We start from the raw sequence: 12933 nt of genomic DNA, 5'->3' as shown, positions 1-12933 counted from the left end.
TTTATGAGATGTAACACCCCCCCTTTTTTTTCTTTTTAAGATTTTATTTATTTATTCATGAGACACACACACACACGCACACACACACACACAGAGAGGGGGAGAGAGAGAGAGAGAGAGAGAGAGAGAGAGAGGCAGAGACACAGGCAGAGGGAGAAGCAGGCTCCGTGCAGGGAGCCCGATGTGGGAATTGATCCCAGAACTCCAGGATCACACCCTGGGCTGAAGGCAGGGACTAAACCCCTGAGCCACCCAGGGATCCCCTAGGCCAGTGATTATTAATATGAGTCACCTTTTGCTGCAGAGGTGTTTGACGTGCTGTCTTAAGGACACATGTTTACTGAGCTGAAAAATCTTTTTTTCCCTTTTCAATAAAGCTTATAAGGAAGGAAATGAGGGAGTGCCACGTTCTAGGGATAACATGTCATCTAGAGAGGTGGTCTTCTCTGCCCACCTGCATCTCAGCCTTCATGGAGCACCTGCCACCTCACCTTCTCAGCCTCTGTTGGTCTGGACTCCAACTAGACCAGCAGCATTGAGCTGTGGAAGGAGCTAAACTTTTGGTTCAGGCAGCTCTGGCTGCAAATCCTCTCCTTACTGGTCAGTGTCAAACCTTCAGCAAGTCCCTCAGCCCTGCTAAACCTTGCCTTTAAATCAGGAATAACTCCTCTCTCAGAGCATTAGAGTATAAGGACCTACTGCATGCATTCTGTACATAGACTCTCCAGTGCCTAGACATAATCTCTAATCCCTTCACCCATGATGTGGCAGATGCTATCCTTATCATCCAGCTGAGATTTAGAGAATTCAATGGCTAGTGTGGTGGAGGGGTCTGTGCCCGGTCATCTCTTTGGGCCTTACCTTGACTTCTGCCTTAAGGCTGCTAGCATCAAACATCAGTTTCCTACGCCTGGAAAACCCAGCACAGTAGGGTTTGCTGGAAGGCAGTGCCTCACCTCTCACCCCAAAAGCCAGAGTGCTGTTGGTTGCTTGCTTTCTCTGAGCCCCAGTCAGGGAGTGAGCAATCCCCTAGACTCAGCCAATTGGATGTTCCCATTTGGGACTTTGAATCTGGGGGAAATGACACAAAAAAGTAGTGGACAGTTGAGAACTTGTTCTGACAGCAGCAGCAGGAGCATCCTGTGGCTGGTCATGGTGGTGGCTGCTGTGCTCCATTGCCTGAGCACCAGCTATCAGGTTGCTCCAATGGCAGGAGCTTGGAAATTGGCTGTGGCTCAGGTCATCTGGTCTCCTTTGGCATCTGCCTACTTTCCTTCCTGTCAGTTTTGTGAGCTTCTTGATATTCTTCAACAAGTTCCTCTTCAATGTAAGTTACTCAGACTTGGTTTCTATCATTTGTAATCAAGAACTCTGTGTAGCAGTTTTATGTCCCCAGTGATAGTCCTCTGGTATTTCTGAGGCTTTTCATTTTCTGTCTGACACTCCCATCCAAATGCTGGGAGTCATTTGACTCTGCTTTGTGCTAGTCTCAGCCTGTCAATATTGATTAGAAATACCAGGGGGGGGCACTCACCTCCCACCAGTGAGCTTCCCACAGACATCTTCCTTTTTCAAACCAATGTTGTGACTGGACACACTCTTGTGGTTCTTATGAGTATAAGGCACCTTCCAGCAACAACCATCAGGAAACTTTGAAAAAAAAAGAAAGACTTATTACTTACAAGACCTGGAAATTACACAGCACCCCTGGGGTGACACAGGAAAGTTGCCAGTAAAGGGAATCATGGGACTGGGGTTCTGTTTTTATTGCGGTCAAGGGTGGGGGACCTAGGGTTTTATAGGCATGCTCTTTTTTGGTGAATTTAAAACATAAGAGCAGGAATTTAAAGCTCAGGGGATAAAAGACAAGTGGCACAAATGATCAGTTATCAAACTCAACCAATATCTCTAAAACAAAGGAGGTGGCCTGGCTCTTTACCTAACATGGCTGGAAATGTGTTTTTTTTGAGATAGTCCTCTTTGAAATGGATGCCTTAGCAATCAAAGTGGATGCCAGACACTTGCACTACAAAAAAGAAATATAAAACTATCAGGACTTGGGATCCCTGGGTGGCGCAGCGGTTTGGCGCCTGCCTTTGGCCCAGGGCGCGATCCTGGAGACCCGGGATCGAATCCCATATCGGGCTCCTGGTGCATGGAGCCTGCTTCTCCCTCTGCCTGTGTCTCCGCCTCTCTCTCTCTCTGTGTGTGTGACTATCATAAATAAATAAATAAATAAAATTTAAAAAAAAACTATCAGGACTTTATTGTACAGCATCCAATACATTTTTACACTTCATAGACAGAGGCTGGCAAAGAGCCATTATTTCTGGTGGACCCACTGCCCCGTTCTTGCCTGTGCTCCTTCAGGACTAATTTTTTCACAATCCTGCTCTTTGCTGAAGAGTTCATGATGAGCTCTTCCTTAGGGCCCTGCTATCCCTAGGTCCTGCCTTCCACTCCTTCCTGCCTAGACTCCAAGGGGACAGGATTCTTCCCCTCCTCTGAGAGTCTCAAGGAAGTCATGGCCTTTGTCTCTTGACTTAGTCTCTTGACTAAGGGGGTTACCAAATACAAACAGTCCCAGAGACAGTTTGGAAAGTGACTCCTCCTTTCACAGAGTCCAGTGCTAGGAACAAACCAGTTCACTCTGCTTCTGGCTTCCTATGGCTGTTGCCAGTGAACTGTCTCACCCTGGGAAGCCCCAGGGAAGCTGGCTGAAACAGTGCTGGTGTGGCTCTGCAGGATCCCTTAGCCCAACCCTGGGGTCTGGAGGAGTTGCCGTTTGTAGTGTACATCTGTTGTTTTTATCTGCTCCAAATCATCCCCCTCCTCCTCCTCTTCCTCTTCCTTAAGGATTTTATTTATTTATTTGAGAGAGTGAGAGAGAGAGAGAGAGAGAGAGAGAGAGAGGCAGAGACACAGGCAGAGGGAGAAGCAGGCTCCATGCAGAGAGCCTGACGTGGGACTCGATCCAGGGTCTCCAGGATCATGCCCTGAGCCCAAGGCAGATGCTCAACCCCTGAGCCACCCAGACATCCCACCAAAATACTCTTCTTAAGAGATGTTCCTTTCTCCCTTTCTCCCCTTCCACTGGTGGCTGGGGCTGCCAGTCACAAGATCTACTTCCTATTCTAAGGGGTGGGCCCCTGATCCAGCAGGAGGACAGGTAGTGTGGGAAAAAATATATATATAAATGCATTTTTAGAGAAGAGCCCTTTCTTTCCCCTTGGATGACAACCTATGAAGATATAACCTTGGAGTTGCTTCTGTGTTCCTTGCCAGCAGAAAGAAGGAAGTTGTATTAGTTTCCTAGGGCTGCCATACCAAATGACTAGTAGTACTCACAGAAGCTCAAAATCAAGGTATCACTGGGGTTGATTTCTTCTGGGGATTCTGGGGAAGAATCTGTTCCAGGCCTCTCCCTCTCTCCTGGCTTTTGGAAGTGCCTGGCAATTGTTTGCATTCCTTAGCTTGTAGATACATTGCTGCCACCTGCCTCCATCCTCACCTGGCTGTCCTTCTTCTGTGTATGTCTCTGTCCAAATTTCCCTCAGGATACCAGTTATTGGATTAGGGTCCACTTTACTGTGCTATGACCTCATTTAATTAAATCTGCAAAGACCCTATTTCCAAAAAAAGGTCACATTTACAGTTTTTTTTTTGGGGGGGATGGATGTGAATTTCGGGGGACATTATTTAACTCAGTACAGAAGCTAAGTTAGCTTAATGACATTATTGTCATTATTGTCAATCCCTAAACCTAATCAGCCTGGATGAAGTGAGCTTCATCCTGGACTTTGCAGATACATGAGCTAAAACATTTCCTTACCTTTAAGCTAGTCTGGATTTGTTTTCCCCAGCACTTATAACTGAAAAAGTCCTGACTACTATAGAGGTGAATGAAAAACCAGAATAAAGCAAGCTGGGATTATAGCAATAGACCAACCAAAATGCAATAAGAAAATGTGAATTTTTTCTTTATTCCTTTCCTTCTGTGCAATATGCCAGTCTCAAGACATAACACTTCCTGCATCATGCTGGTTTTCAGAGTCTTCCAGAGTCACCCTGGTAAGAATATTCTCCAGGCGAAGGGTTTTTCACTTCATTTGCTTCTTCCTTTTGTGTGACTGGGCTCAAATACCCAAGAATTTGGGATAAAAAAAATGAACCCTACTTGGGAGCTGATCATTGGATGTTTGGGAACACACGCAGAGGTGGAGGTTTGATTTAATTGAATAATGCTGCTCATTCTTTATATATGGCACTCAGCACATTGTCTGACACATGGTAGATGAAAAATGAATATTTATTGAGAGGGTGAGGGAAATAGCATATATGTAGTGTTTATGGGGGAAAATGTACCAAGGCATACACAATATGATCCCAGCCTGTGGGGGCTCTCAGTGTAGATGGGCAGATTATATAAAAATAATTACATAATAACATAAGAAGAGCCACAGCCCAAATATTTGGGACTCAAGGGAGGAAGGGTGGAGGTTCAAAAGAGAAAGAAGGATCCCTGGGGGCTTGGGTGGGGCTATTCAGAGAAGGGGAATTAGTTGGGTGTGGAAGGACAGGGCTCTTCTGTTAAGGAAGAGCAGAGTGGAAGTATGGAGAATGAGCTTGGTGTTCTTCCAGGGGGATGGACAGAGGTATAGGCTGGATAGGCAGAGGTGGAGAGGAGGGGGTCTGGTTGGTGATGGGGGGTGGTAAGAGTGAAGAGCAAATCTATAGGTCAGGAAGTGTCTCTAGGAAGCCAAGATCCTGCTCTTGCAAACTCAAAAAGAACAGAGAAAAACCCTTATCTTTTCCATCCATCTAGATTCCATGTTGGGCCAAGATGTGAGGCCCCCAGCTCAGAAAATGATGGGGTTTGTGTGCCCTGTGGGTTTGTGTGTGGCCAATCTGTGGTTTAACATTACTGTGGTTCAGGGTTTGTCTGTTCTTGTAGAAGCTTCTAGCTGTGTATGACTGAAATTAGGTCACTGTTGGAGCCTTTGTCCTTTGCTTGTTACTGTTGTCAGGAGGCAATCCAAGCCAAGGGCTGATTCTAATGATCACCAGCATTGATTTACTCCTTACCCTGCATCTATGCTGACTCTGTTGCTTCCCTCCTCAAGGCCTGGCAGGGAGAGCAGCAGGAAAGGGAGTGATTCTTTATGGACTTTCTGACCAATTCTTTGGCATTTTTGGATTCTTACTTGTGGGCCGGGGGGGGACTAATGATGACCTCTCTCCTGGGTCTCTGCCTCCAACTCCCACCCCCCCGTACTTTTCCTGACAGATTCCCTCAGGGATTTCTCTCTGGGTTAGAAATGGCCTAGGAGTAAGTGAAGGTTGTCTGCTTTCCCGTGGCCTCCTCATCCACAGCAGCCTGGATATTCCTGGCTGCCTGCAGGCCGGACTTGATGGCGGTGTCTATCCAGCCGTGGGGCATGGAGGTATGCTCTCCTGCAAAGTGGATGCGGCCCTCGGGCTTGAAGAGCTCCTGTGAGTAGTCGGTAAACTGGTAGGGTGTGAACTCAGCAAAGGCGCCCATGGTGAAGGGATCCAGAGACCAGCGCTTGATCACAGAGGAGGGGCACATGCGCCGCAGCTTGTCCTTGGGTATCTGGTGCAGGGCTGCCACGTCCTCCAGGACCACATCTTCCATCTGCTCGTGCGTCATGGATGTGAAGAAGCGGGAGTCATCGTCCACAGTGTAGGCCAACAGGATGCCCTTGCCTTGGGGGAAGCTGTGGCTAGGGTAGTAGATGTGGCGCGAGGGCCGGTCGGTGATGGAGAACCCACCCCGGATGCCATCCTGCTCCCAGAAGAGCTCCTCACAGACGAGAGCCACTTTGGTGGCACTGGTGTAATGCACTAAGCGGAGTGCTTCCATTTTGTCTGGGGAGAGCAGTGGCTTAAAGGTGATGAGATGTGTGGCCTTGGCTGAGGCCGTGATGATGACAAAGTCTGCGGTGAGGGTGTACAGCCTGGAGCTGTGTTTGCCCACCCGGTAGGAAACCTGGACCGTGGGCCCATCCCTCACTACCGTCTCCACCTTGGAGCCCAGGCGGATGGTGTCAGGCTTCAGGCTGCTGCTGAGGGTTTTGGGGAGCTGGTCAAAGCCACCGGTGATCTCGGAAAAGCTGCAGGGGTGAGAGGGAGAGAGAGAGTGAGCGTGGGGGCACTAGGCCCCTTTGCTAAGTCTCTGGCAGCCTTCCTGGTCTGAAAAGTGAGGCAACTAGCTTCCTGCAGCCTGTGTTGGATGCTTCATATACATCTCCTTAACTAGTCTCTGTAAGAGAAGGATCATTGTTTAATTTTATACTTTGGAAAATTGATACCTGGTGGAGAAGGACTGTGTGGGGATGACACATACAGTCTAGCCCCACCGCATATGGATTCAACTACCATGCCGTCCTGTGTCCCAGAAGGAATCCCACAGACCTGGGTTTGGATACTGGCTCCAGCTTTTACCCTTTAGGTGAACTTGGGTAAATTATAGAACTCCTCTGAGCCTTACATCCTCACCTGTAAAATGGCTCTGACTAATAGTACCGATCTTCCAGGTGACTCAATGTGACAATTGTTGAAAAATGCTATCATTGTGCCTGGTACATAGTGACTACTCAGTGATCATAATTCCATTTCTCTGCTCTGAGAGTTGGAGGAGGGGCAGTTTCCAGCCCTGGTCCCAGTTGACCTTACTTGTCACTATTGGAGAAGATGAAGCTACTCCTCAGGGATTCCAGGAAGGACTTATAGTATCCAGAATCCTCATTCATCAGAGTCCCGATCATCTTTACTGCTCCTTCGCTCAGCGCCCCTTCTTTCAGCAGGTAAGCCTGCAAGGAGGTGGAAGCTCCTGATGGAGGGCCCAGCACATTGGAAGGGACTTTAGCAGGAGCCTAGGGCAGGCAAGGGGCGGGGCTGGATTCCAGGGAAGTTAAGGCTTTGGCAGTGGGAAGAGGGGGTCCAGGTCAGCAGTGGGCAACCCCAGGGAGCAGGCTGAGCACAGAACCCCTCCGCTTCTATCTTGGGACTTCTGTGCCTCACATACCTTGGTTGAGTAAGAATCGTAAAAGGATATCAGGCGGCTGCAGTTGAAATTTTTCAGATTTTGTTTGACCTGCAAAAGGAGAGAGAGGGGAAAGCAGCTTAGATTAAAGCCATAGAGCCAGTGGCAGGACTCCTGCATTCTCTGGATGTCCCTTTGACGAGGGAGGGAACAAGAGGGGGTGGATGGAAAGACCAGGGGAAGGGTGCTTCCAAGAGCTCCTAAATGCTCCTCTTTCCTCCCAAATCTCTCCTTTATTTAAGACCTTTGGAGGCTAAAATTTAAGGGGAAGACATTCCCTGCAATCCAGGAAGACTGGCTCATTACCGAGATTGGGTTATCTGGTGATTCCCTTTCTGTCCACTGTCACCATCAAGCAATGGGCCATTGACCACTAGGTACTGGACCAATCACAAGATTGCTGGATGGGAACTAGGTCACCAGCGTGTATCCACTAACTTTCAAGGGGGCTTTGGGCCAAAACTTGTACTTTCCCAACCCTGGGAGGGGTGAGGCAGGAGGCACCTTGGCGATGGACTGGTAGAAGAGATTTGTGGGGCCTTTGCCCTTCTCCACTGGGTCCACGGAATAGCCCAGGACCTCTGGATTGTCTTTGACCTCCCTGGTGCGATAGCGTTGTCCATTGATGAGGTGCCAGGTGTTGTCATCATACTGTATGAACTTGTTCAGCTTCAGGCCAAGCTTCTTGACGTAGGTATGAACCAGCCTAGAACAAATACAGGTGTAACATGGCACCCATCCCAGTGACACCTCGTGCCCACTGGCCTCACTTATAGAAGCCATTTCCGGAGAAACTAGTTTCTTCATGTGCCCAGGGAGCTCAGACTGTTTCTTCAACTCTAAATCTGCTTCCTTATGCTGTAGTATTCTTTTCATTCTTTTTTTGGCCCAAGGGAGATCGTGAGGACAGAGTCTACCCATTATCCAATGAAGGCCCTTTAAGAAATCCCTGAGTACAGGGACACCTGGGGGGCTCAGCGGTTGAGTGTCTGCCTTCGGCCCAGGGCATGATTCTGGGATCTGGAATTGAGTCCCACATGGGGCTCCATGCACCTACTTCTCCCACTGCCTGTGTCTCTGCCTCTCTCTCTGTGTGTGTTTCTCATGAATAAATAAATAAAATGTTTAACAAAAAAAAAGAAAAAAGAAAAAGAAATCCCCAAGTACAGAACTTGGGTAGAGACCAAGGCCTTTGGTTTCAGGCTTTGAAATCCTGTATTCTATTTCTTTTTTAATTTTAATATTTTATTTATTTATGCCTGAGAGACACAAAGAGATAATATCATCTCATATACACACAAGTTGAGTATATGTTTTGGGGCCAGTTGCTTCCTTGATTTTGAAGAGGAACTGTATCATTTCCTCCTAGGAGAACCTTGAATGAGTCACTTAATATCTCTGAGCCCAGTTTCTTGATTTGTAAGTGAGAAAAATAAGAGGATCTGATTAAATAATGCAGGTGTGGCATTTGGCATGGCACTTGGCACATAGAGGTGCTCAATGAATGGCAGCTGATATAATTACTAATTAGTATTAGTTTGTAGCCTAATGGCATATAATTGACATATAAGAAACTGTCCATATTTGAAGTACACAATTTGATGACTTAATGGTAACTCTTATTTATTTGTTTGGGACCTACCACCTCCTGTGTGACCCTAGGTTCTGAGTCTTGGTCTTCCTTGTCAAATGGGAGACCAGTATTGGTCCTGACTTGCAGGATTGAACCACATGAGACAGTGGATCTCAGAAGCTCTGGCATTATGGCAGCAGGGCCTCCCTCCCCCCCAACCTAATTCCTCTTGTTTGTCCTTTACCCACCCCTTCCCTGGCACTTACCTGTGGGACTTTGGGATTCGCATGGGTCCAAGTTCATGGTACCAGCCTTCCTTCTCATTCCTGAATGTGACAACTCGACCCCCAACGTGGTTGCTGGCTTCCAGGATGGTTACCTGGGGTCCAGAAAACCTGCTGTTGTTCCTAGTGTCATGCTTTCCCTTCTCCCACCCTGGACACCCATCTCCACCAGGCCACAGGCTCTCGTCTGGAATTCCCAGCAGTGGGTTCCTTGAATGTGCCAGATAACCAAATGGAGGCGAGGGTCCTAAAGGATGTAAGTGGGGCAGGATGCTCCATGGTGGTGGGGAACCGAGCGCCTCTTGGCCTTTTCTTGTGAGCGTAACTCTTTTCCACTTTTGCTTCCATGAGAACACACATGCAGTTGGGGTCAAGTCTCAGGGGAGCCTAGAGTTTTGAGGAGCCATAACTAAGGGCTAAGAGCCCCAGCCAGGTATGATCAGTGATCTAAGAGTGGGGGGTATCGTCTCCCTTTTTCTTTTTCCATCCAAGGAAGGAAACCAGAGGCAAAAGATTGAATCCCCTCCCAAGATCTGCTCACCTGGTGGCCAGCATCCTGGAGGGCCTTGGCCGCCGCCAGACCTGACATGCCAGCTCCCACCACTATCACACGCTTGGTCAGCGGGGAGGTGTGGAGCCCCTCCTGTGCTGTGACAAGGATGGACTCGTATTCGGGGTCCTGGAAGCACTTGACCAGGTCCTCAAAGTAGCCAAGGCAGCTGGGAGTAGCCAAGAAGAGCCCCAGGATCAGGATTCCTGTGGTGGGGAAGGGAATCAGAGGCTGCCTCTCTGGGGCCCAGGCTCTGTATCCTGCCCTACCTAGGAAGACCTTGGCTGTGTGAACGAGCAAGAGAGGTGAGATCAGAAAATATCTGTCAAATGTGTGGTTGTAAACATGTATGTTTGTGATTGTGTCTCTGTGGTGGTGATTGTGTTGTGTGGGATATGGATGTATGTATGAACCATTCTGGTGTCAGCTGTGTGATGGTGAATGTGAATGCATGGGTGCATGTTGGGGGCATGTGATTGGAAACTCATGAGCATGGACAGGGCCATCTCTGTGAATATGCCGGCTTCTGATGCTGGGTGTGTGTGTGAGCTTGACTGTGATGTAAGTTGCAGTGATTGTGAGTTTGTGATTGTTGCCCTGTGAGACTGTGCATCATCTGTGATTTAATGGGAGGGAGTGTGTCTGTGGTGTGGTGTGGGCACCTGAGCAAACGTGCGGATGGGAAAGCAAGACGCATGTGTGTGTGTGTGTGTGTGTGTCTGTGTCTGTGTGTGTCTGTGTGTGGCCTGGGTCTGGGTCTGAAGAGTGAGCATGACATGCATGCATTTGCTTGGGTTTGAGAGGAAATGTGGTTGCTGGTGTTCTTGTGTGTGATTCTGTGAGTGTGTTTGAGTGTGAGGCTGGGTGGCAGAGCCAAAGGATGTGTGTGTTCTTTGAGGATGTGAGAGGATCGGTGTTGTGTGCCCCTGTGTGTGAAGCCAGAGTGTGTGAGGCATGCTTCTCTTCGGGGGGGACCTGTGACCAGTTTTCCAGCGACATCACCAGTGCCCCATGGGACCTTGGCGGGCCCACTACTCTTCTCCAGCCTCACATTATTTTTTCAAATCCCTCCAGCTTTCCTAATGTGCAGCCAAGACAGGAAACCGGAGTTAATATGTAACACGTAATAGGTCCCGAGTGACGTGGTTCCCGTGTCCACAATTAACTGCTCTGATGCACAGAGAAATTCCCCTGGGAGTCTGCAACGGGAGGCTGGGGGGTTTCTTTGGTGTCCTCTGCCCTGAAGGGAAACAGTCAGGAGCTGTGATGTGCTCTGCCCCCATTGCACTAGTCCTAGGATTTTGGGGTGGGTGAGAAACCCCTTAGTCTGGTCTTTGTCCATGCCGGACACCCGAGGGGCATAGAGAGGAAAGGGCCCCTCGGGGGCCACCTCTGAAAAGGGGCAGGATACCCAGCCAGTGACTAGTGCAGGCCCTTCCCAATGCCAGCAGAGTCTTCTGCAGGAGTGACTCCTCAGAAAAGAAGAGGGGTGACCACGCACCATGATACAAAGCCCCAGCCCCCACCCCCTCTCCCTACTTTCCAGGCTTACCTCAACCTCCCCAGTCCATTCCCACCCTGTCAACTCTTCCATTTCCCTGAGCTACCACCATTCCTATCTCAGGCTACATGTCCTTCCCCTTGAATGGGCCCAACCCAGACTCATTATCCAGACCTGTACCCATTCTCTGGATTCACTTTTGACACCTGGACCTGTGTGTAGCCCCTGCTCTAGCCCTGTCCCGTCTCAATCCCTATGTCTTTCCTTTCTCATGGCCCTCTGCCCAGACTCCCCCTCCAACCCATCAACCCCCTCCCTCTGTCTAACTCAGTTTCAGTGTCCAACACCTCCTCCCTCAGGTGTGTCTGCCTTATAGGAGGCACCCCACTTACCCTTCATCTTGGCCATGACCCTGCAGCTCATGCTGAGTCCAGGGAGCTCTCCCTCTCCTTATGAGGATCCAGCTCCACCCCAGCAGTCACTGGGCGCGTCCCACCAGCCTGCCTCCAGGGCTGGGCCAAGCAGAGAAGCCCTGCCCTCATGGTGACAAGACCATGGTGACTCAGCCCCATTCCTGGCCTCATCTTCCTCTTGTCCCGTCTCCCCTCCCTTCCAAGGGAAAGCCCCTTCTCCCAGCTCAGATCCTAGCCCCTGGGTACCAGTGGGGAGGAGGGATTGTGGAAGCCAGGTGAGTCATCCCAAACCTGCTGGAACCATCTTCTAGGAAATGGGTGAAGACTGGGGCTATGTGCCTGGGCTGGTTTGGAAGCCCAGTGTCCAGGCTCCTGGCCGAGGTCAAAGCCCCCAGTACTCTCACCAGAGAATGTCCAGTTCTACTGTTGTCCCACCATGAACCTTTCTGTTCCATGGTGAGTCTGCCCAAGGTGGGGATTCTGACCAGGACTGTGCCCTTCCTGCCCTTCTCAGGGGGCTCCCCCAGCAGGCTGAGCAGACATCTCCGGCCTGGCCCATTTGCAGTGGGAAGTGTTTTTTTTCCCCTCTTCCTCTGTGTCTTCTAGGGCTTCCTTAGACACAGGCTTCTCTGGCACTGAGGTTCCTTCTCCTGGGGAATCAGGCCAGCTGGCTGTGGCACCAAGACCAGCTCTTTGTTCTTTCTGTGTACAGTGCAGGTGGAGACAGCCCGGCTGGTGAGAGAGGTAGACGGGAAGCACACACCAATCTAGCAGCATGGGGCTGGGGAGAAGGGCAGGTAGGAGCACTTGGTATCGGGGGCACAGGACTCAGATCCTGGGAACCAGGGGTGGCACAGGGGAAAGGGCACCAGCAGTGGAGTCCAACAGAATTGGGTTCAAATCTTGCTCCACTGTGTCAATGCTGTATGTCTTAGGACATAAGGCTTATACCTCTCTGAGCCTGGATTTCTTTATCTGTAAAATGGGGCTATAACACTTATTTCAGAGGGGTGCTTCAGGATTAAATGAGATGATGTGTGTGAAGAGCCTGGCATAGCTCCTTGTACTCTGTCGGCATCTAAACTGGCTTCCTATTTCTCTCGTGGAGATAGGGTCTGATTTGATAGCAAATCACAAAGCGACTGTAGTATCTTTCAAATGGAGGTAATTCCTCTACCACAAGGTGGCTGGAAGAACCAAAGAAAATAACATGCAGAGGTTACAGTGTGAACAGCTGGGTGGTAGGCACAGATCAAAGAGTTTCTCTCCCTGCTTCCTTTTATTTTTCTGTAATAGCATTATTGAGATATAATTCACCTACCTTACATTTCTTCCTTTAAAGTGAGCAATTCAATGGCTTCTGGTGTCTACAGAATTGTGCTACTATCACAAAGATCAATTTTAAAACATTTTCGTCATTCCACAAAGAAATAGGGTACATGTTAGCCATCACTGCCCATTCTCCTTCTCCTCCCAGCCCTAGGCAACCACTTTTCTGCTGTCTCTATGGATTTTTCTGTTCTGGACAGTTCACATGAATGGCATC

At 49.3% G+C, this 12933-nt stretch overlaps 1 protein-coding gene across 1 annotated transcript; it reads right to left on the bottom strand.

Annotated features, from left to right (window-relative positions):
* Positions 1–3962: 3962 nt before the first annotated feature.
* Positions 3963–11569, bottom strand: LOC112642246 (L-amino-acid oxidase-like). Its single transcript, XM_025419671.3, has 7 exons — positions 11367–11569; positions 9465–9679; positions 8906–9018; positions 7571–7772; positions 7049–7117; positions 6697–6833; positions 3963–6134 (listed from the first exon to the last, which is right to left on the bottom strand). The coding sequence occupies exons 1-7, from the start codon at positions 11395–11397 to the stop codon at positions 5324–5326; spliced, it is 1578 nt and encodes a 525-aa protein (XP_025275456.3). The 5' UTR covers positions 11398–11569; the 3' UTR covers positions 3963–5323.
* Between the last annotated feature and the right edge of the window lie 1364 nt (positions 11570–12933).

This window comes from Canis lupus, chromosome 15 (genome assembly GCF_003254725.2).
Source record: "Canis lupus dingo isolate Sandy chromosome 15, ASM325472v2, whole genome shotgun sequence".
NCBI lineage: Eukaryota > Metazoa > Chordata > Mammalia > Carnivora > Canidae > Canis > Canis lupus.
The sequence above is the reverse complement of the archived record's forward strand: the minus strand, read 5'-3'. Positions and strand labels throughout refer to the sequence as shown.